The 25,572-nt window shown below is 48.9% G+C and overlaps 1 protein-coding gene across 1 annotated transcript in view; it reads left to right on the top strand.

The window, feature by feature from the left end:
- The window catches only part of LOC135057136 (uncharacterized), a 352,772-nt gene that overhangs the window by 290,113 nt on the left and 37,087 nt on the right, over positions 1-25,572 (top strand). The window contains exons 23-24 of the mRNA XM_063963032.1: positions 14,521-14,581; positions 17,885-18,021. Of these exons, the coding sequence (XP_063819102.1) occupies positions 14,521-14,581; positions 17,885-18,021 (198 nt within the window). The remainder of the gene's footprint in view (positions 1-14,520; positions 14,582-17,884; positions 18,022-25,572) is intronic.

Genomic DNA, 25,572 nt, shown 5'->3' with positions numbered 1-25,572 from the left:
CACGGATAGATCTGATCGCTTCTCGTCTCAACAAGAAGCTGTGCCGTTACTGTTCCAGAACAAGGGATCCACAGGCTGTAGCAGTGGACGCGCTGACGACACCATGGATGTACCAGTTTGTATGCCTGTTCCCTCCGCTACCGCTAATCCCAAGGGTTCCCAAAAGACTAAGAAGGGAAAGCGTTCAAGCAATCCTAATTGCCCCGGATTGGTCTTGGCGTCCGTGGTACTCGGACCTCCTGACCATGTCTCTGGAGGATTCCTGGCCTCTGCCGCTCCAAGGAGATCTTCAGTAAGGTCCATTCGTCTTTCCAGACTTACAGCTGCTACGTTTGACGGCTTGGAAGTTGAGAGGGAGATTCTAGCAAGAAAAGGTCTTCCCTCCAGGGTTATTTCCACCATGGTCCAGGACAGGAAGATGGTTACGTCGAAACACTATCATCGTATCTGGAAAAAGTATGTTTCCTGTTGTGAAAGTAGAAAGGTGTATCCCGTGGAATTTAGAATTGGTTGTTTTCTACTTTTCCTGCAAGCGGGAGTGAATATGGGCCTACGTTTAGGCTCCATCAAAGTCCAGATTTCGGCGCTCTCTATTTTCTTCCAGAAACAACTTGCCGGGTTACCTAAAGTACAGACTTTTCTCAAGGGTGTTCTTCATATACATCCACCCTTTGTGCCTCCCACGGCTCCGTGGGACCTCATTGTAGTTCTGTCCTTTCTCCAATCGGATTGGTTTGAACCCTTAAATAGGGTGGCGTTAACATTTCTCACCTGGAAAACGGTAATGTTATTGGCCTTGGCGTCTGCCAGGCGTGTTTCTGAATTAGGGGCCTTATCTTGTAAGAGCCCTTATTTGATTTTTCATGAAGACAGAGTGGAACTTAGGACCCGTCAGGTGGTGTCAGCTTTTCATGTGAATGAGCCTATTGTGGTTCCAGTGTTGTCTGATGCTTCCGTTGGTCCTGAGTCCTTGGATGTGGTCAGGGCTCTGAGGATGTATGTCAAACGGATGGCCCATCATCGGAAATCTGACTCGCTGTTTGTCCTTTATGATGCCTCCAAGATTTGTCGGCCTGCTTCTAAGCAATTTATTGCTCGTTGGCTTCAGTTGCTCATTCAACAGGCCTATACAGTACTTCGGCGGATCTGCCTTTGCCAACGTCTATTCAGTCCCACTCAACGAGGTCTGTGGGCTCTTCCTGGGTGGCTGCCCAGGGTGTTTCGGCCCAACAATTGTGCCGAGCTGCAACTTGGCCTGGTTCGAACATGTTTGTCAAATTCTGTAGGTTTGATACCTTGGCCAAGGATGACCTTCAGTTTGGTCAGGCAGTTTTGCAGGGGTCTCAGCACTCTCCCACCCGTTTGGGAGCTTTGGGACTTCCCCATGATACTAAAGTACAAGACCCCCAGTATCCACTAGGACGTAAGAGAATATAGGAATTTAATACCTACCGGTAATTCCTTTTCTCTTACGTCCTAGAGGATGCTGGGGACTCCGTAAGGACCATGGGGTATAGACGGGCTCCGCAGGAGACATGGGCACTCTAAAGACTTTAGAATGGGTGTGCACTGGCTCCTCCCTCTATGCCCCTCCTCCAGACCTCAGATCCTGTGCCCAGAGGAGACTGGGTGCATTGCAGGGGAGCTCTCCTGAGTTTCTCTGAAAAAGACTTTTGTTAGGTTTTTTATTTTCAGGGAGCACTGCTGGCAACAGGCTCCCTGCTTCGAGGGACTGAGGGGAGAGAAGCAGACCTACTTAAATGATAGGCTCTGCTTCTTAGGCTACTGGACACCATTAGCTCCAGACGGTCGGAACGCAGGTCTCACCCTCGCCGTTCGTCCCAGAGCCGCGCCGCCGTCCTCCTTACAGAGCCGGAAGATAGAAGCCGGGTGAGTATAAGAAGAAAGAAGACTTCAAAGGTGGCAGAAGACTTCAGATCTTCACTGAGGTAACGCGCGGCGGTAACGCTGCGCGCCATTGCTCCCACAAGTACACACACAGCGGGCACTGTAAGGGTGCAGGGCGCAGGGGGGGTGCCCTGGGCAGCAATATTAACCTCAAAGGGATACCGGTAGATGAATTAGATACTGCAGAGGCGGTATATTAACAAACCCCCGCCAGTATAAATAATTTGAGCGGGACCGAAGCCCGCCGGTGAGGGGGCGGAGCTTGATCCTCCAGCACTAACCAGCGCCATTTTCTCCACAGCACACTGCAGAGAAGCTGGCTCCCCGGACTCTCCCCTGCTGAACACGGTTACAGAGGGCAAAAAAGAGGGGGGGGGGCACATTTCATTGGCGCAGTGAGTGTATATATATATTTTTATAAAAGCGCTGTACTAACTGGGATTTTATTCCAGTGTCCGGTGGCGCTGGGTGTGTGCTGGCATACTCTCTCTCTGTCTCTCCAAAGGGCCTTGTGGGGGTTCTGTCTCCAGATAGATATATCCCTGAGTGTGTGGGGGTGTCGGTACGTGTGTGTCGGCTTGTCTGAAGCGGAAGGCTCATCTAAGGAGGCGGTGGAGCAGACGATTGTGGTGTCTCCGTCGGCAACGCCGACACCTGATTGGTTGGACATGTGGAATGTTTTAAATGCAAATGTGGCTTTATTACATAAGAGATTAGACAAAGCAGAGTCCAGGGATAATACAGGGAGTCAATCAATGGCTTTGACTGTGTCACAGGGCCCTTCAGGGTCTCAAAAACGTCCCCTGTCCCAAATAGCAGACACTGATGCCGACACGGATTCTGACTCCAGTGTCGACTACGATGATGCGAGGTTACACCCAAGGGTGGCCAAAAGTATTCATTATATGATTATTGCAATAAAAGATGTTTTACATATCACAGATGACCCCTCTGTCCCTGACACGAGGGTACACATGTTTAAGGGAAAGAAACCTGAGGTAACCTTTCCCCCATCTCATAAGCTGAACGCGTTATTTGAAAAAGCTTGGGAGACTCCAGACAAAAAACTGCACATTCCCAAGAGGATCCTTATGGCGTATCCTTTCCCTGCGCAGGACAGGGTACGGTGGGAATCCTCACCCAGGGTGGACAAGGCTTTAACGCGCTTGTCCAAGAAGGTGGCGCTACCGTCTCCAGACACGGCAGCCCTCAAGGATCCTGCTTTACTCAGACCGGCAATAGCATCGGCTTGGGTTTGCAGCGCAGTAGCAGCTTGGACAGATACCTTGTCAGCTGACATTGATACCCTAGATAGGGATACCATTTTATTGACCTTAGGTCACATTAAAGACGCTATCTTATATATGAGAGACGCTCAGAGAGACGTTGGGCTGCTAGGTTCGAAAGCCAACGCCATGGCGATTTCTGCTAGGCGAACCCTGTGGACCCGCCAATGGACCAAAGAGGCATATGGAAGTTTTGCCTTACAAGGGTGAGGTTTTATTTGGGGAAGGTCTCGCGGACCTGGTTTCCACAGCTACCGCGGGTAAATCTACTTTTTTGCCTTATGTTCCCCCACAGCAAAAGAAAACTCCACAATATCAGATGCAGTCCTTTCGGTCGCATAAGTCCAGAAGAGGTCGGGGCTCTTCCTTCCTCGCCAGAGGTAAGGGTAGAGGGAAAAGAATGCCTGCTACGGCTAGTTCCCAGGAGCAGAAGTCATCCCCGGCTTCTACTAAATCCACCGCATGACGCTGGGGCTCCACTGAGGGAGTCCGCGCCGGTGGGGGCACGTCTTCGATTCTTCAGCCACGTCTGGGTTCAGTCAGACGTGGATCCTTGGGTGATGGAAATTGTATCCCATGGCTACAAGCTGGCGTTACCAGCTTCTTCCCCAGAGAGGGAGATAGTTTTAGCTGCAATTCAAAAGCTATGTCAACAGCAAGTGCTTGTCAAGGTTCCCCTAGTTCAACAGGGGAAGGGGTACTATTCAACCCTGTTTGTGGTTCCGAAGCCGGATGGCTCGGTCAGACCCATTCTAAATCTAAAATCCCTAAACCTATACTTGAAAAAGTTCAAATTCAAGATGGAATCGCTCCGGGCAGTTATCTCCAGCCTGGAAGGGAAAGATTTTATGGTGTCACTGGACATAAAGGATGCATACCTTCATGTCCCCATATATCCCCCTCATCAGGCGTACCTGAGATTCGCTGTACAGGACTGTCATTACCAGTTTCAGACGTTGCCGTTTGGGCTTTCCACGGCCCCGAGGATTTTCACCAAGGTAATGGCGGAAATGATGGTGCTCTTACGCAGGCAGGGAGTCACAATTATCCCGTACTTGGACGATATCCTGATAAAAGCGAGATCGAGAGATCAGTTGCTGATAAGCGTGTCGCTCTCCCCGAGAGTACTGCAGCAGCATGGCTGGATTCTAAATCTACCAAAGTCACAGTTGGTTTCAACGACTCGGCTATCGTTCTTAGGCATGATTCTGGACACGGAACAAAAGAGGGTTTTTCTTCCAATGGAAAAAGCCCAGGAACTCCAGAACATGGTCAGAGACATGTTAAAGCCAAAAAGAGTGTCAGTTCATCAATGCACTCGAGTACTGGGAAAAATGGTGGCGACCTACGAGGCCATCCCCTTCGGCAGGTTTCATGCGAGGACATTTCAGTGGGACCTTCTGGACAAGTGGTCCGGGTCCCATCTTCAAATTCATCGGAAAATAAGCCTGTCCCCCAGGGCCAGGGTGTCTCTCCTGTGGTGGCTGCAGAGTGCTCACCTTCTAGAGGGTCGCAGGTTCGGCATTCAAGACTGGGTTCTGGTGACCACGGACGTGAGCCTCCGAGGATGGGGAGCAGTCACACAAGGAAGAAATTTTCAGGGACTATGGTCAAACCAGGAGGCTTGTCTACACATCAACATACTGGAATTAAGGGCCATATACAACGGCCTACGACAAGCGGAGAATCTTATTTACGACCTACCGGTTCTGATTCAATCAGACAACGTCACAGCCGTGGCTCATGTAAACCGCCAAGGCGGGACAAGGAGCAGAGTGGCAATGGCGGAAGCCACTAGGATTCTTCACTGGGCGGAAAATCACGTAAGCGCTCTGTCAGCAGTCTTCATTCCGTGGTTACGTTTGACGGCATGGCGGTTGAACACCGAATCCTAGCTGGGAAAGGTATTCCGGAGGAAGTCATCCCTACTCTGATAAAGGCTAGGAAGGAGGTGACGGCGAAACATTATCACCGTATCTGGAGGAAGTATGTATCTTAGTGTGAAGCCAGCAATGCTCCTACGGAAGATTTCCACCTGGGCCGTTTTCTCCACTTTCTACAGACAGGAGTGGATACGGGCCTGAAGTTAGGCTCAATTAAGGTACAGATTTCGGCCCTATCTATATTCTTTCAGAAGGAATTGGCTTCTCTCCCAGAAGTCCAGACTTTTGTAAAGGGAGTGCTACACATCCAGCCTCCTTTTGTGCCCCCAGTGGCACCATGGGACCTTAACGTGGTGTTACAGTTCCTAAAATCTCACTGGTTTGAGCTTCTTCAAACAATTGAATTAAAATTTCTCACTTGGAAGGTTGTCATGTTGTTGGCCTTGGCATCTGCAAGGCAGGTGTCCGAATTGGCGGCTTTGTCTCACAAAAGCCCCTATCTGATTTTCCATGTGGACAGAGCAGAGTTGAGGACTCGTCCTCAATTTTTGCCTAAGGTGGTTTCATCGTTTCATATGAACCAACCTATTGTGGTGCCTGTGGCTACGGGGGACTTGGAGGATTCCAAGTTCATTGATGTAGTCAGGGCCTTAAAAATTTACGTAGCCAGGACGGCTCGTGTTAGGAAAACAGAGGCACTGTTTGTCCTGTATGCAGCCAACAAGGTTGGCGCTCCTTCTTCTAAGCAGACTATTGCTCGCTGGATCTGTAACACGATTCAGCAGGCTCATTCTACGACTGGATTGCCGTTACCAAATTCGGTAAAGGCCCATTCCACTAGGAAGGTGGGCTCTTCTTGGGCGGCTGCCTGAGGTGTCTCGGCTTTACAGCTTTGCCGAGCAGCTACTTGGTCGGGTTCAAACACCTTTGCAAAATTCTCTAAGTTTGATACCCTGGCTGATGAGGACCTCATGTTTGCTCAATCGGTGCTGCAGAGTCATCCGCACTCTCCCGCCCGGTCTGGAGCTTTGGTATAAACCCCATGGTCCTTACGGAGTCCCCAGCATCCTCTAGGACGTAAGAGAAAATAAGATTTTAAACCTACCGGTAAATCTTTTTCTCCTAGTCCGTAGAGGATGCTGGGTGCCCGTCCCAGTGCGGACATATTTCTGCAAGGCTTGTATAAAGTTGTTGCTTGCATTAGGGTTATGTTACAGTTAAGATCAGTCTTTGGCTGATGATGTTTTGTTCATACTGTTAACTGGTTGCGTATATTCCAGGTTATACGGTGTGGATGGTGTAGGCTGGTATGAATCTTGCCCTTAGATTAACAAAAATCCTTTCCTCGTACTGTCCGTCTCCTCTGGGCACAGTTTCTCTAACTGAGGTCTGGAGGAGGGGCATAGAGTGAGGAGCCAGTGCACACCCATTCTAAAGTCTTTAGAGTGCCCAGGTCTCCTGCGGAGCCCGTCTATACCCCATGGTCCTTACGGAGTCCCCAGCATCCTCTACGGACTAGGAGAAAAAGATTTACCGGTAGGTTTAAAATCTTATTTTCTCCTAGTCCATAGTGGATACTGTCTCAGTGCTTCGTTCCTGCTTACCTGTGTAAGTATTGGGTTGGACCGGCGTTGCGGCCTGTTAAGTTGTTGGGATACAGTAGCTGTGCTATCCGGATTTGGTTGGGTTGCTATCCTCTGTTCTGGTTAGCGCCCGCCTTTCGTTTCTGGTTGTGTGTTAGCTTGTTGCCGCACCGATGTCGTATTATTCTTCTCTCAGATTATGTCCGTCTCCTCAGGCACAGTTTTCCTAGACTGAGTCTGGTAGGAGGAGCCAGCACACACATACACACACTAAAAGTTTTAAAGTGCCAAGGCTCCAGTGGACCCGATCTATATGCCCATTGTACTAAAGTACAAGACACCCCAGTATCCACTACGGACTAGGAGATAAGGAATTACCGGTAGGTATTAAATTCCTATTTTCTCTTTGACCTTGTCAGGATTTTGACCGTCGGTCAATTGCTGTCGGGATTTCGACCGTCGGGATTTTGATTGGAGGTAAATTGACTGCATCCCCCTGCAGCGTACACGTGTTCATGAAAGTAGACCTGGGGTCTTCCCATGCTTTCCATTGCACACAAGTTCCAAATGGCCACTAATGTGCCGGATTGGACAAGAACACTTGGTAGGGAGGCTCTTGCACTTGGATATTATGGGCGAGCAGCTGCTCACAAACGTCTAATAACAAAGAAGGATGCAGACCGATGCTGTAACGAGCTCAAAAACTGGACAGGGGAACAATGGCAGCGAGTGTTATGGAGTGACCAATCTCAGATACCACTTTCCAGATCAGATGGACATGTTTGGGTTTGGCGATTGCCAGGAGAACGTCTGATGTCAGAGTGTACAGTACCTACAGTAAAGCATGGAGGTGGCGGCGTTATGCTGTGGGGATGTTCCAGCTGGTTTGGCGTTTGTCCACTAGTTGTAAGGCATGGTTACATTAACTCTAAGAAGTATAGAGATGTTTCCGATAACTCTGTGCTCCCGACATTGTGGAGGTTCTACGGAAACGATGAATGTTTTATCAGGATGACAATGCCACCGGTCATGTTTTCAGGGAGACGCTGGACTGGTATACAGAAAATTCAGTAACACAGATGGACTTACCAGCTCAGAGAACCTCTGAGACAAATTGGAGTGACAGGTGCGTTCTAGACTCGACCTTCGGTGTCACAGTTGGTCACTGTACTTAAGGCGGAATGGCAAAACATACCGCCTGCTGTTCTCCAATAACTTGTGGACAGTTTGTCAAGAAGACGATGCACATGGTAATCGCTGCCTCGGTGCTGCTCTGCCAAGCAGCCTTCGTTTTTACATGTATAATATGTCTAGTATGTCGAGTCTTTCGTACAGTTACAGTGTGCAGTATGAACTCATACGTGTAATGTGTACTATGTTCTTCCCCCTTCTTATGCTATGTATTCCCCCTTCATGTTGCTGCTTGGCAGTGTATTGTACCGCAAAAAATTCTTAGTGTACGTGAGCACACCTGGCCAATAAAGCTGATTCTGATTCTGGTGGACCTACAGAGTACTGACGTCAGTAACATCTCGATGATGTATTTGCTGTCAGTGTCTAATCACTTTTGTCAGCAAAGTGTATAAATTTTATTAAACATATGCGTGGGAAAGTATAGTAGCAAAGAGACTAGCGGCACTGTTATAAAGAAAATAACGTATTACAAATAGACATGAAAATCCATTATATATATATAGATAGATAGATAGATATACTAGGTGATTCATCGCGCCCTTCGGGCGCTCTTCACACCGTCGTAAGGCACTGCACCCCTTTAACCCTTGCACGCCCTTGTGGCGTTCAATATTTTTATTACGTATTTGGAGTATTGCCTCATAATTGTGTGAGTGGTTAAATATTGCATGGACAAAGGGCGGGCGATGGTTAAGGGGTCGTAGCCCTTGCAACGGTGTGAACAGCGTACGCAGGGCCTGATGACCTAGTAGGTGCTGTGGTTGGGAGAATGGTGGGTGCGGGGGAGATGCGGATGGAAGAGGGGATCCAGGGGAAACATGGATGGGGAGGGGCGGTTTGTGGGGGTGCCACGGGTGGGGGAGGGGGTCCAGAGCCACTGCGGATGGGCGAGGAGCGGTTGCGGGGGTGCCACGAGTAGGGGAGGGTGTGGTGGTGCCATGGGTGGGGGAGGAGCAGGTGTGGGGGTGCTGTGGGGGAGGGGGGGGGGGGGTTGGAGCCTCCAAGGGTGGTGGATGGGGGGTGTGGGGGTGCCGCGGATGGTGCCGGATGTACTGCGAGTGGGGGAGGGAGGTAATGCTTCTCCTGGAAGCAGCTAAGCTGCTGTCCTCCCTTTGGCAGTAGCTGTCCCGAAGACTTGCACAGCAGCCAGTCACTATTGTTAGAGCCGGTGTCCCAATGCGCCGCATTACAGGAAGAAGATGCACTCAATAAACTACAGCTCCCAGCAGCCCTTAGCGCCGGAATGCTTTGGCGCTAAGGGCTACTGGGAGCTGTAATTTATTTAGTGCGTCTACTTCCCTGTAATGCGGCGCGTTGGAACACCGGCGCTAACAATAGTGACTGGCTGGCAAAACTGACTAACTCGCTGAATCAGTGTAAAAGGTGAGTGACACTGCACACCCACTGCACTGCACAGCACTGTCACCTTTTACATTGTTTCAGCGTCCAGACATTACCCTCCGCGATATCACCCACTCTATCCGTTACATTAGCCATCTCGGGGCTTCCAGGCCGGCAGCCCAGGTGCTGTGTTGCAGAGTCAGGGCCTCTGGGGATCTGGGCGCGGCTGTGGCGGGGAAGCACTTCTGTGACATCACGCGCAGAGGAGGCTCCGGGGCTCAGAGAGTATGCGGCGCAGGGAGGGCTATGAAAGCCTTCCGCTGCGCCGCTTTCATACACATCTATGCCAGTGGCCGCAGCAGTTTTGTTCCACCTGCGCCGCGGCTAGGGAGTGGGGATTGTTGATGCTGGAGGCGGCAGGCGGACTGGCAACAGAACATAGGACGCTGCAGTAAAGGGTTTTTTTTTCTTTCCCTATCTACAGTGCAGAGACTTGCAGCAGATGCAAAGGCATACCCTCCACCTGTACATTTTTGGCAGGTACAGGACCTATTTTTTATGGTCTGTCCAGATTTTTGGCTCTCCAACCTTCCATTGAAAGTATAGGAAAAGGGGCGTGACCCCGCCCCCTTTTCGAATTTGAAACGATTTTTATGTGTAAATTGTTGGAGGGTGTGTTGCTGCAGATGCAGTGGGCCTATTTTGGGGTGTGGGCCTGGAGCTGCAGCTGCATCAGCCGCATTGTTAATCCTGCTCTGGGAACACACAGCAGCCAAAGGGCAGAGCCTCCCATTGCATGTACCCTGTGTGGGAGGGTGTTTCTTGCCCAATCAACTGTGGACAGGGTGTGATAGACCTGTTGCTAACCCAATGAGAGCTCCTAGCCACGCCCAGCGTTATACACACAGTCATAGGTCTGGTCTATTATATAGGACAGTGATGGCTAACCTTGACACTCCAGCTGTTGTTGAACTACATATCCCAGCATGCCCTGCATCAGTTTTAGCATGGCCAAATAGAAAACCTGCAGCAGGGCATGCTGGGATGTGTAGTTCAACAGCTGGAGTGTCAAGGTTAGCCATCACTGATATAGGAGATAATTCTCTCTCTCTCTCTCTCTATATATATATATATATATATATATATATATATATATATATAATATATATAATATATATTTGTATGGACCGGCACTCCTCCTTCAATCAGCACAAAGTACTCCGTTGCCCTCTGGAGCTAAATTCATATGCCCCAATACAAACAGCAGCGGCACTCAGAGATTCAAATTGCATGAACTGTATTTCACATCAAAGGTATCCCAACGTTTCGGGGCTCACACGCCCCGTTACACACCTTGACAAAGGGGCGTGTGAGCCCCGAAAAATTGGGATACCTTTGATGTGAAATACATTTTATGCATTTTGAATCTCTGAGTGCCGCTGCTGTTTGTATTCGGACATATATATCGATGTGTATGTATATATGTATATATATATATATATATATATATATATATATATATATATATATATATACACACACACACACACACACACACACACACACTGCTCAAAAAATAAAGGGAACACTAAAATAACACATCCTAGATCTGAATGAAATATTCTTATTAAATACTTTGTTCTTTACATAATTGAATGTGCTGACAACAGAATCACACAAAAATGATCAATGGAAATCAAATGTATTAACCCATGGAGGTCTGGATTTGGAGTCACACTCAAAATTAAAGTGGAAAAACACACTACAGGCTGATCCAACTTTGATGTAATGTCCTTTAAACAAGTCAAAATGAGGCTCAGTAGTGTGTGTGGCCTCCACGTGCCTGTATGACCTCCCTACAACGCCTGGGCATGCTCCTGATGAGGTGGCGGATGGTCTCCTGAGGGATCTCCTCCCAGACCTGGACTAAAGCATCCGCCAACTCCTGGGCAGTCTGTGGTGCAACGTGGCATTGGTGGATGGAGCGAGACATGATGTCCCAGATGTGCTCAATTGGATTCAGGTCTGGGGAACAGGCGGGCCAGTCCATAGCATCAATGCCTTCGTCTTGCAGGAACTGCTGACACACTCCAGCCACATGAGGTCTAGCATTGTCTTGCATGAGGAGGAACCCAGGGCCAATTGCACCAGCATATGGTCTCACAAGGGGTCTGAGGATCTCATCTCGGTCCCTAATGGCAGTCAGGCTACCTCTGGCGAGCACATGGAGGGCTGTGCGGCCCCCCAAAGAAATGCCACCCCACACCATTACTGACCCACTGCCAAACCGGTCATGCTGGAGGATGTTGCAGGCAGCAGAACGTTCTCCTTGGCGTCTCCAGACTCTGTCACATGTGCTCAGTGAGAACCTGCTTTCATCTGTGAAGAGCACAGGGCGCCAGTGGCAAATTTGCCAATCTTGGTGTTCTCTGGCAAATGCCAAACGTCCTGCACGGTGTTGGGCTGTAAGCACAACCCCCACCTGTGGACGTCAGGCCCTCATACCACCCTCATGGAGTCTGTTTCTGATCGTTTGAGTAGACACATGCACATTTGTGGCTTGCTGGAGGTCATTTTGCAGGGCTCTGGCAGTACTCCTCCTGTTCCTCTTTGCACAAAGCGAAGGTAGCGGTCCTGCTGCTGGGTTGTTGCCCTCCTACAGCCTCCTCCACGTCTCCTGATGTACTGGCCTGTCTCCTGGTAGCGCCTCCATGCTCTGGACACTACGCTGACAGACACAGCAAACCTTCTTGCCACAGCTCACATTGATGTGCCATCCTGGATGAACTGCACTACCTGACCCACTTGTGTGGGTTGTAGACTCCGTCTCATGCTACCACTAGAGTGAAAGCACCGCCTGCTTTCAAAAGTGATCAAAACATCAGCCAGAAAGCATAGGAGCTGAGAAGTGGTCTGTGGTCACCACCTGCAGAACAACTCCTTTATTGAGGGTGTCTTGCTAATTGCCTATAATTTCCACCTGTTGTATATTCCATTTGCACAACAGCATGTGAAATTGATTGTCAATCAGTGTTGCTTCCTAAGTGGACAGTTTGATTTCACAGAAGTGTGATTGACTTGGAGTTACATTGTGTTGTTTAAGTGTTCCCTTTATTTTTTTGAGCAGTGTATATATATATATATATATATATATACACACACACACACACACACACACACACACACACACACACACACACACAATCAAACAGAGAACCCACAGCACTCACCCAAGTAAGCTCATTTATCCTCACCACATCAATAAATAAATGATGGGGGTTAATTGGTGAATTGGCCAATGCACGGAAGCCTGCAAACTGATGGCCAAGGTACCCCTTCATGTAGGTCCTACACTATCACAGAGTCTTAAAACCTGACTACTGTTTCAAACATCATCTGCCTGCTAGATTTAATGTGTACCTGCCACACACTTTATGGCTTTTAAAAGGTACACTAGTCACCTGACAATGGCTAATAGATTGCTAAGGAACAGCTGAGACAGGTTCAGGATAATAGAGTCCACATAGGGGTGCATGAGAAAGCTAGTGGCCACGGTTAATAAGAGTTAACCCCATTATATATACAGGGGCGTCTTAAGAAAGGAGAGGGCCCCTCCTCTCCACGGCACTACAGTCAACGGCATTGTGCCGAAGTCTACTGCGCATGCGCAGGTCTCCGGAAACATGGAGCCCGCCATGTTCCGGAGACAAAATTTGTACTACGCATGCGCGGTGGCCATTTTGGATGTGTTTTTTTTTTTTGTGCTGCAGATGCAACGCCCGATGCTGGACTCCAGAGAGGTACTAAAATATGGGTGCGGTGTGGGCCACCCCTGTACCCACACATTGTACCCATGATAGAAACGCCTATGTACAGTGCATCCGGAAAGTATTCACAGCGCTTCACTTTTTCCACATTTTGTTATGTTACAGTCTTATTCCAAAATGAAATAAATTCATTTTTCCCTCAAAATTCTAAATACAATACCCCATGACAACATGGAAAAAGTTTTTGGGAGATTTTTGCAAATGTATTAAAAATAAAAAACTAAGAAATCACATGTACATAAATATGTCCTTCTGGTGTACATTTGGTAACACACATACTACTCAGGCCAGTCCATTGATCTGTCTCATTATTATAACACACTACTATACTATGAGTGATCCCCACCACAATACTAACCTCCTTACTGACCACTACGCTGACAGGTGTCCCCCAATTATATACAGAAATCCGGGACCTTTCCTTATTGGTCAAAATTGCTGTCCATCAAATGTAAAAAGACTTTCCTCCATTCAAAATGCTAACAGCACTTCCAATTGGCATATAACAACATCAGCCAGTCCCGATTGGCTGGTATTGCTGTCCTTCAAACAATCTGGCTAACGATTGGCCAGTTACTGCCTTAGGCAGGAGAAACAAATCCAGATAACAGCCCTGAACACTGAATGTGTGTGTTTTCGGGAGAGAATGTGTTTTTTTTTTTTAGAGCACCCCAAGTAAAGTGACACCACAGGCTGCTCCCACTTCCCAACTGTAAGGTGACACCACAGGATGCACCCCCTGCGGCACAATGAGTTCACACCACAGGCCGCTCCCCCTGCGGTACAGTAAGGTGACACCACAGGCCCCTCCCCCCACGGTACAGTAAGGTGACACCACAGGCCGCTCCCCCTGCGGTACAGTAAGGTGACACCACAGGCTGCTCCACCTGCGATACAGTGAGGTGACACCACAGGCTGCTCCACCTGCGATACAGTGAGGTGACACCACAGGCTGCAGTATAAGCCATAGCTGATATATAATAACACAGGACACTGCCCGGGGGGGACATATTGGGGACAGAGCAGCACATTACTACCTGTTACTAATACAGTCAGGAGATCATTATATATCCCTCATTAGTCACATGACAGCCAGTGTTACTATGGGGAGGGGCGGGGCCAACTCAGCGTCTCTCTGTAGCCATGGTTACTATCCCTGCTGCTCTACCTCCTATTATCCACTGACACGCCCACCCCGCAGCTGTCCCCTCCCGCTCACCCCACATCAGCCAATCGCATCTCACAGCTGTCTCACCGGCTCCTCCCACCCATTCTCACTATGGCAACAGCTACCGCCCCATCCCATTCAATGCTGTCATTGACGCACCAAGTAGCCAATCAGGCGGCAGAAGATACGACTGACGTCACGTAGATAGCGGCAGCTGCATCACAGAGTAACCAATTATGCCTACTATCAGTGTCCTCATATGTGCGGCGGCCATTTTCCTGTAGTCTCTAATACATGATAGGTTGTCAAATCCTCTGAGAGTGACGCTGCAGAGGGGGCGGATTTAGGGAGTCCTCAGCCGCCATTTTGGAGATCCTCATTACTAGAAGAGGTAACTTATTCTGTATGATATTATTATCATATAGGGGAGAGGGGACTGTACAGTAATATATGAGGGGGAATAACACAGCCCCCGGCACACACTGATATGTGGTATTATTATATAAGGGAGAGGGGACTGTACAGTGATATATGAGGGGGAATAACACAGCCCCCGGCACACACTGATATGTGATATTATTATATAGGGGAGAGGGGACCGTACAGTGATATATGAGGGGGAATAACACAGCTCCCGGCTCACACTGATATGTGGTATTATTATTATATAGGGGAGAGGGGACTGTACAGGGGTGTAGTACGGCTGACCGGCGGTCTCCTGACCGCCGGTCAGCTTACCGACGCCGGGATCCCGGCAGCATACCGACGCCGGGATCCCGGCGTGGGAGGGGCGAGTGCAGCAAGCCCCTTGCGGGCTCGGTGGCGACCTGCGGTCGCCACGGGTTCTATTCCCACTCTATGGGTGTCGTGGACACCCACGAGTGGAAATAGTCCCTGTTGGTCGGCATGCCGACCATCGGGACAGTGACCCGTCGGGCTGGTGGAGGAGGTCATGTGACTGTCGGTCAGCTGACCGGCGGTCACATGAATACCACCCCCGTACAGTGATATATGAGGGGGAATAACACAGCACCCGGCACACACTATGTGGTATTATTATTATATAGGGGAGAGGGGACCGTACAGTGATATATGAGGGGAATAACACAGCTCCCGGCACACACTGATATGTGGTATTATTATATAGGGGAGAGGGGACCGTACAGTGATATATGAGGGGAATAACACAGCTCCCGGCACACACTGATATGTGGTATTATTATATAGGGGAGAGGGGACCGTACAGTGATATATGAGGGGGAATAACACAGCTCCCGGCACTCACTGATATGTGGTATTATTATATAGGGGAGAGGGGACCGTACAGTGATATATGAGGGGAATAACACAGCCCCCGGCACACACTGATATGTGGTATTATTATATAGGGGAGAGGGGACCGTACAGTGATATATGAGGGGGAATAACACAGCTCCCGGCACTCACTGATATGTGGTATTATTATATAGGGGAGAGGGGACCGTACAGTGATATATGAGGGGAATAACACAGCTCCCGGCACACACTGATATGTGGTATTATTATTATATAGGGGAGAGGGGACCGTACAGTGATATATGAGGGGAATAACACAGCTCCCGGCACACACTGATATGTGGTATTATTATTATATAGGGGAGAGAGGACTGTACAGTGATATATGAGGGGGAATAACACAGCTCTAGACACACACTGATATGTGGTATTATTATATAGGGGAGAGGGGACCGTACAGTGATATATGAGGGGAATAACACAGCTCCCGGCACACACTGATATGTGGTATTATTATTATATAGGGGAGAGGGGACCGTACAGTGATATATGAGGGGGAATAACACAGCTCCCGGCACACACTGATATGTGGTATTATTATTATATAGGGGAGAGGGGACCGTACAGTGATATATGAGGGGGAATAACACAGCTCCCGGCACACACTGATATGTGGTATTATTATTATATAGGGGAGAGGGGACCGTACAGTGATATATGAGGGGAATAACACAGCCCCCGGCACACAGTGATATGTGGTATTATTATATAGGGGAGAGGGGACCGTACAGTGATATATGAGGGGGAATAACACAGGCTGCAACTTGTATATGAAGCAGATGAATGGTTTGCTTGCAGGACAATGAGATGTTAAGTGCATGCCAGGGTTTCAGGAACACTGCAGGTGAAATGAGGTGTACACTAATCCAGGAACTGGTCAACAGGTCTGAGGTGATCTCTGAGCAATTTGGAAATTGCAAGCACGTTACTCAGGTGAAGCTCACATGTGAATGATTAGCCAGGTAGGAATCACAACAAACTGATACCCCTTTCACATTACAAACACGAGTCGCAGTCGAGAATTGTACACAGGTGCTTACCGAGTGTGGCCCGCCATGAGACCCCTTTCAGACTGGCATCCCGACCCAGCAGTATCCCGGGTCGGGTTGCCATCAGGGGCGGAGGCAGCGCTGACGTCATCTCTGGGCGGGTGCAGAGGCAGCGCTTGGAGATAAGATAATCTCCAAGCGCTGTCTCCTCCATAGTGTGAACATGACCCGGATCACATCTTCTTCGGGTAACCTGTACACACCGCACCCGACACGAAGATAACCCTGATAAAACCCACCATTAATACCAAGTTGAAATGCCGGCTTGCTCGACGTGGGATATTTCAGCCTGGCCTTTTCATATCGCACCTCCACCCGGGTCAACCTGGCAATATACCGGGTTACTTATGAGATGTGAAAGGGGTATATAGAAGCAGGCACCTGTACAAGACTGAAGAATACTGGAAACTTGAATGCACTGAAGAGTTTAGAAATCAGTGGGCTGCAGCTGAAGTCTTCTCAGAGCTGAGAGGCTGCTGACAGATATGCTGTAGCTTGAATTACAGAAACTTAGCTGATTAGTGTCCAAGAAACTCACGAGAAGTCTGTGGCTTGGAAGGCTTTGCAAGCAGGGAACCAGGCAATGAAGGGAACTGTAGCAAACTAACAGAAGCCAGGAATAACAATGTGGCTTGCTGCCAACAGCAGCCTTGTAGTCAGGATGTGACTTATTGTCCTGGCAGTCATCTGATCTTCAGAGAAGACTTACATAGCAGTTGTAGGTCACTGAATGGCTGCCAGAATCAGCTGAGGCAAGGAGCACTATGACTGGAGAGGATGCGATCACCTGACATGTTCTGACATGGTGACCTCCATGCACCAGCTCACAGAACAGAGGCAAGCAGAAAACCTGGGAGCCCAGTATAGAGATAGAAGAGACTGCAATGAGTGATGCATGAAGGGGGCACCTCAGAAATGTTACAGCTATTTTAAATAGTTATTTGAAGGGGGATTATCAGAGCAAAATACAGCTACCCTTACATTACTATAGAGATGTCATCTACGCCAGACCCTACCTGAAATGTGCAAAAGCTGCAGTATACCCCTGAAGGGTTATAGTTATATACTTTTTTCTACTAGGAAAGAAGTGTTCCAATAAAGGTGACGTGTATACGTCCACTGTAGTGCTTTCACTATCACAGTGTGAGATGCTGCAATAATGTATATATTGTTATATATCAGGGTTTGGTTCCTTTTACTAATATTAACTGGTCACATATTTGAATATATTACATGTGTACAATGTGATGTTATGCTAATAATTGTCATTATTATATATTTTTCTACATATTTACGCCACGTGGATCCAGAGAGTCTATTTTTTTTTTTTTTTGAGATTGTAAAACGCGTCCTGCATAAATCACTGAGGATGGAGAAGAACCGGAGTCACACAACAGAGAGGATACTAAATATCACCCTAGAGATCATCTACCTGCTGACTGGGGAGGTGAGGGGTTTTTGGGTCTATCACAGTGACATCACATATATCTATAGTAATAATACAGGGACATGACTGGGAAGGTGAGGGGATCTGGGAGTGTCACAGTGACATCACTTATATCTATAGTAATAATACAGGGACATGACTGAGGAAGTGAGGGGATATGGGAGTGTCACAGTGACATCACTTATATCTACAGTAATAATACAGGGACATGACTGGGGAGGTGAGGGGATCTGTGAGTGTCACAGTGACATCACTTATATCTATAGTAATAATACAGGGACATGACTGAGGAGGTGAGGGGATCTGGGAGTGTCACAGTGACATCACTTATATCTACAATAATAATACAGGGACATGACTGATGAGGTGAGGGGATCTGGGAGTGTCACAGTGACATCACTTATATCTATAGTAATAATACAGGGACATGACTGAGGAGGTGAGGGGATCTGGGAGTGTCACAGTGACATCACTTATATCTACAGTAATAATACAGGGACATGACTGGGGAGGTGAGGGGATCTGGGAGGGTCACAGTGACATCACTTATATCTATAGTAATAATACAGGGACATAACTGGGGAGGTGAGGGGGATCTGGGAGCGTCACAGTGACATCACTTATTTCTCTAACGTCTTAGTGGATGCTGGGGACTCCGAAAGGACCATGGGGAATAGCGGCGCCGCAGGAGACTGGGCACAAAAGTAAAAGCTTTAGGACTACCTGGTGTGCACTGGCTCCTCCCCCTATGACCCTCCTCCAAGCCTCAGTTAAGATTTTGTGCCCGAACGAGAAGGGTGCAATCTAGGTGGCTCTCCTGAGCTGCTTAGAGTAAAAGTTTAAATAGGTTTTTTTATTTTCAGTGAGACCTGCTGGCAACAGGCTCACTGCATCGAGGGACTAAGGGGAGAAGAAGCGAACTCACCTGCGTGCAGAGTGGATTGGGCTTCTTAGGCTACTGGACATTAGCTCCAGAGGGACGATCACAGGCCCAGCCATGGATGGGTCCCGGAGCCGCGCCGCCGTCCCCCTTACAGAGCCAGAAGACTGAAGAGGTCCGGAAAATCGGCGGCAGAAGACGTCCTGTCTTCACTAAGGTAGCGCACAGCACCGCAGCTGTGCGCCATTGCTCTCAGCACACTTCACACTCCGGTCACTGAGGGTGCAGGGCGCTGGGGGGGGGCGCCCTGAGACGCAATAAAAACACCTTTTTTGGCAAAAAATACATCACATATAGCTCCTGGGCTATATGGATGTATTTAACCCCTGCCTATTTTTACATAAAAAAGCGGGAGAAAGGCCGCCGAAAAAGGGGCGGAGCCTATCTCCTCAGCACACTGGCGCCATTTTTTCCTCACAGCTCCGTTGGAGGAAGACTCCCTGACTCTCCCCTGCAGTCCTGCACTACAGAAACAGGGTAAAACAAGAGAGGGGGGGCACTAAATTGGCATATAAATATATACAGCAGCTATATTAGGGAAAAAGACTTATATAAGGTTATCCCTGTATATATATAGCGCTCTGGTGTGTGCTGGCAAACTCTCCCTCTGTCTCCCCAAAGGGCTAGTGGGGTCCTGTCCTCTATCAGAGCATTCCCTGTGTGTGTGCTGTGTGTCGGTACGTTGTGTCGACATGTATGAGGAGGAAAATGATGTGGAGGCGGAGCAATTGCCTGTGTTAGTGATGTCACCCCCTAGGGAGTCGACACCTGACTGGATGGTCTTATGGAAAGAATTACGTGATAGTGTCAGCACTTTACAAAAGACTGTTGACGACATGAGACAGCCGGCAAATCAGTTAATACCTGTACAGGCGTCTCAAACACCGTCAGGGGCTCTAAAGCGCCCGTTACCTCAGGTGGTCGACACAGACACGGACACTGACTCCAGTGTCGACGGTGAGGAAACAAACGTATTTTCCAGTAGGGCCACACGTTACATGATCACTGCAATGAAGGAGGTTTTGAACATTTCTGATACTACAAGTACCACAAAAAAGGGTATTATGTGGGGTGTGAAAAAACTACCCGTAGTTTTTCCCGAATCAGATGAATTAAATGAGGTGTGTGATGAAGCGTGGGTTTCCCCCGATAAAAAACTGCTAATTTCTAAAAAGTTATTGGCATTATACCCTTTCCCGCCAGAGGTTAGGGCGCGTTGGGAAACACCCCCTAGCGTAGATAAGGCGCTCACACGCTTATCAAAACAAGTGGCGTTACCGTCCCCAGATACGGCCGCCCTCAAGGAACCAGCTGATAGAAAGCTGAAAAATATCCTTAAAAGTATATACACACATACTGGTATTATACTGCGACCAGCAATCGCCTCAGCCTGGATGTGCAGTGCTGGGGTGGCTTGGTCGGATTCCCTGACTGAAAATATTGATACCCTAGACAGGGACAATATATAATTGACTATAGAGCATTTAAAGGATGCATTTCTATATATGCGAGATGGAAGGATATTTGCACTCTGGCATCAAGAGTAAGTGCGATGTCCATTTCTGCCAGAAGAGGATTATGGACACGACAGTGGTCAGGTGATGCGGATTCCAAACGGCATATGGAAGTATTGCCGTATAAAGGGGAGGAGTTATTTGGGGTCGGTCTATCGGACCTGGTGGCCACGGCAACGGCTGGAAAATCCACCTTTTTACCCCAAGTCACCTCGCAGCAGAAAAAGATACCGTCTTTTCAGGCTCAGTCCTTTCGTCCCCATAAGGGCAAGCGGGCAAAAGGCCACTCATATCTGCCCCGGGGCAGAGGAAGGGGAAAAAGACTGCAGCAGACAGCCTCTTCCCACGAACAGAAGCCCTCCCCCGCTTCTGCCAAGTCCTCAGCATGACGCTGGGGCCTTACAAGCGGACTCAGGCACGGTGGGGGCCCGTCTCAAGAATTTCAGCGCGCAGTGGGCTCACTCGCAAGTGGACCCCTGGATCCTGCAGGTAGTATCTCAGGGGTACAAATTGGAATTCGAGACGTCTCCCCCTCGCCGGTTCCTGAAGTCTGCTTTACCAACGTCTCCCTCCGACAGGGAGGCGGTATTGGAAGCCATTCACAAGCTGTATTCCCAGCAGGTGATAATCAAGGTACCCCTCCTACAACAGGGAAAGGGGTATTATTCCACGCTGTTTGTGGTACCGAAGCCGGACGGCTCGGTGAGACCCATTTTAAATCTGAAATCCTTGAACACTTACATAAAAAGGTTCAAGTTCAAGATGGAGTCACTCAGAGCAGTGATAGCGAACCTGGAAGAAGGGGACTATATGGTGTCTCTGGACATCAAGGATGCTTACCTCCATGTCCCAATTTGCCCTTCTCACCAAGGGTACCTCAGGTTTGTGGTACAGAACTGTCACTATCAGTTTCAGACGCTGCCGTTTGGATTGTCCACGGCACCCCGGGTCTTTACCAAGGTAATGGCCGAAATGATGATTCTTCTTCGAAGAAAAGGCGTCTTAATTATCCCTTACTTGGACGATCTCCTGATAAGGGCAAGGTCCAGAGAACAGTTAGAGGTCGGAGTAGCACTATCTCAAGTAGTACTACGACAGCACGGATGGATTCTAAATATTCCAAAATCGCAGCTGATTCCGACGACACGTCTGCTGTTCCTAGGGATGATTCTGGACACAGTACAGAAAAAGGTGTTTCTCCCGGAGGAGAAAGCCAAGGAGTTATCCGACCTAGTCAGGAACCTCCTAAGACCAGGCCAAGTGTCAGTACACCAATGCACAAGGGTCCTGGGAAAGATGGTGGCTTCTTACGAAGCGATTCCATTCGGCAGATTCCACGCAAGAACTTTTCAGTGGGATCTGCTGGACAAATGGTCCGGATCGCATCTTCAAATGCATCAGCGGATAACCCTGTCTCCAAGGACAAGGGTGTCTCTCCTGTGGTGGTTACAGAGTGCTCATCTCCTAGAGGGCCGCAGATTCGGCATTCAGGATTGGGTCCTGGTGACCACGGATGCCAGCCTGAGAGGCTGGGGAGCAGTCACACAGGGAAGAAATTTCCAAGGCTTGTGGTCAAGCATGGAAACGTCACTTCACATAAATATCCTGGAACTAAGGGCCATTTACAATGCCCTAAGTCAGGCAAGACCTCTGCTTCAGGGTCAGCCGGTGTTGATCCAGTCGGACAACATCACGGCAGTCGCCCACGTAAACAGACAGGGCGGCACAAGAAGCAGGAGGGCAATGATGGAAGTGGCAAGGATTCTTCGCTGGGCGGAGAATCATGTGATAGCACTGTCAGCAGTGTTCATTCCGGGAGTGGACAACTGGGAAGCAGACTTCCTCAGCAGACACGATCTTCACCCGGGGGAGTGGGGACTTCACCCAGAAGTCTTCCACATGATTGTGAACCGTTGGGAAAAACCAAAGGTGGACATGATGGCGTCCCGCCTCAACAAAAAACTGGACAGATATTGCGCCAGGTCAAGGGACCCTCAGGCAATAGCTGTGGACGCTCTGGTAACACCGTGGGTGTACCAGTCAGTGTATGTGTTCCCTCCTCTTCCTCTCATACCAAAAGTACTGAGAATCATAAGAAGGAGAGGAGTAAAGACTATACTCGTGGCTCCGGATTGGCCAAGAAGGACTTGGTACCCGGAAATTCAAGAGATGCTCACGGAAGACCCGTGGCCTCTACCTCTAAGAAAGGACCTGCTCCAGCAGGGACCATGTCTGTTCCAAGACTTACCGCGGCTGCGTTATGGCGGTTGAACGCCGGATCCTGAAGGAAAAAGGCATTCCGGATGAAGTCATCCCTACCCTGATCAAAGCCAGGAAGGATGTAACCGTACAACATTATCACCGTATTTGGCGTAAATATGTTGCGTGGTGCGAGGCCAGGAAGGCCCCTACAGAGGAATTTCAACTGGGTCGTTTCCTGCATTTCCTGCAAACAGGACTGTCTATGGGCCTCAAATTAGGGTCCATTAAGGTTCAAATTTCGGCCCTGTCAATATTCTTCCAAAAAGAACTGGCTTCTGTTCCTGAAGTTCAGATGTTTGTCAAGGGAGTACTGCATATACAGCCTCCTTTTGTGCCTCCAGTGGCACCTTGGGATCTCAATGTAGTTTTGGGATTCCTAAAATCACATTGGTTTGAACCACTCACCACTGTGGACTTAAAATATCTCACATGGAAAGTGGTAATGCTGTTAGCCCTGGCTTCAGCCAGGCGTGTCTCAGAATTGGCGGCTTTATCCTATAAAAGCCCTTACCTAATTTTTCATACGGACAGGGCAGAATTGAGGACTCGTCCTCAATTTCTCCCTAAGGTGGTTTCAGCTTTTCACTTGAACCAGCCTATTGTGGTGCCTGCGGCTACTAGGGACTTGGAGGATTCCAAGTTGCTGGACGTAGTCAGGGCCCTGAAAATGTATGTTTCCAGGACGGCTGGAGTCAGAAAATCTGATTCGCTGTTTATCCTGTATGCACCCAATAAGCTGGGTGCTCCTGCTTCTAAGCAGACGATTGCTCGTTGGATTTGTAGTACAATTCAGCTTGCACATTCTGTGGCAGGCCTGCCACAACCAAAATCTGTTAAAGCCCATTCCACACGGAAAGTGGGCTCATCTTGGGCGGCTGCCCGAGGGGTCTCGGCTTTACAACTTTGCCGAGCAGCTACTTGGTCAGGGGCAAACACGTTTGCTAAATTCTACAAATTTGATACCCTGGCTGAGGAGGACCTGGAGTTCTCTCATTCGGTGCTGCAGAGTCATCCGCACTCTCCCGCCCGTTTGGGAGCTTTGGTATAATCCCCATGGTCCTTTCGGAGTCCCCAGCATCCACTAGGACGTTAGAGAAAATAAGAATTTACTTACCGATAATTCTATTTCTCATAGTCCGTAGTGGATGCTGGGCGCCCATCCCAAGTGCGGTTTGTCTGCATTACTTGTACATAGTTATTGTTACAAAATCGGGTTATTGTTGTTGTGAGCCATCTTTTCAGAGGCTCCTTCTGTTATCATGCTGTTAACTGGGTTCAGATCACAAGTTGTACGGTGTGATTGGTGTGGCTGGTATGAGTCTTACCCGGGATTCAATATCCTTCCTTATTGTGTACGCTCGTCCGGGCACAGTATCCTAACTGAGGCTTGGAGGAGGGTCATAGGGGGAGGAGCCAGTGCACACCAGGTAGTCCTAAAGCTTTTACTTTTGTGCCCAGTCTCCTGCGGAGCCGCTATTCCCCATAGTCCTTTTGGAGTCCCCAGCATCCACTACGGACTATGAGAAATAGAATTATCGGTAAGTAAATTCTTATTATCTATAGTAATAATACAGGGACATGACTGGGGAGGTGAGGGGATCTGGGAGTGTCACTGTGACATCACTTATATCTATAGTAATATTACAGGGACATGACTGGGGAATTGAAGGGATCTGGGAGTGTCCCAGTGACATCACTTATATCTATAGTAATAATACAGGGACATGACTGGGGAAGTGAAGGGATCTGCGAACATCACAGTGACATCACTTATATCTATACTAATAATACAGGGACCTGACTGGGTAAGTGATGGGATCTAGAAGTGTCACAGTGACATCACTTATATCTACAGTAATAATTTAGGGACATGACTGGGGAGGTGAGGGAATCTGGGAGTGTCCCAGTGACATCACTTATATCTGCAGTAATAATACAGGGACATGACTAGGGAGGTGAGGGAATCTGGGAGTGTCACAGTGACATCACTTCTGCAGCGGGGTACACTGGGATTCCACAGTGAATAACATCGGGAGTAGAGTTGGATCTTGATCCGAGGCACCAACAGGCTAAAGCTTTGACTGTTGCCATGATGCACTGCACCGCCTCCTCTATAGCCCCGCCTCCAGGCACTGGAGCTCAGTTTGTAAGTTGGTGCCTGCAGTGCAGGTCGCTAACAGGGGGGCTAAGCAGCCCTGAAAAGAGCTTTTCTAGAAGACTTCTGTGCTGCGGCTCCATCACCTCCCTCAGCGTCGCTTTATACTCCCGCGGCCTGGTTCCCGGATACTTACAGTGGAGGCGCTGCGGTCATCAGGCACACATCACCGCTGCTGCTCTCCTGGATCTCGTGGCCGCAGTTGAGGGAGCAGATAAGAGGGTCCCCCCGGTAAATCGCGATCCATTCGCAGTCCCAGGTGACGGGCCGCGCTGCTGGCGTTGACAATGTTGCCATTCAGGGACCCCACTATATCCATCAGGGCGAGGAGCACAGGTCGGATTTACTAAAATCCATTTAATATAGGCTCCACAGTACCCGGTGGTGAAGTCCAGCAGAGGGGATAAGGCGGTGACCTGTAGCCCCTCCCCCAGCTCCAGGCGCCATCTACAGCAGATGTTCCTGCCCTGGAGCTGCATCTCTCTCTCCCTCACTCCCTGTCAGCGCTTGGGCGCCATTTCACAGAGCTGCGCTGCTCCTGGGACTGCTGGGTACTGTCTCCTCTGTAAAGCCGCCTGCATCATCAGCGCTGTGCATTTACAGGACACTTAAGTATTCTACATGTTGTTTAGACAGCGTTAGTTAAGAACAAGTGCATAACTACAGGGATATTTAGTACA

This window comes from Pseudophryne corroboree, chromosome 3 (assembly GCF_028390025.1).
Source record: "Pseudophryne corroboree isolate aPseCor3 chromosome 3, aPseCor3.hap2, whole genome shotgun sequence".
NCBI lineage: Eukaryota > Metazoa > Chordata > Amphibia > Anura > Myobatrachidae > Pseudophryne > Pseudophryne corroboree.
The sequence above is the reverse complement of the archived record's forward strand: the minus strand, read 5'-3'. Positions and strand labels throughout refer to the sequence as shown.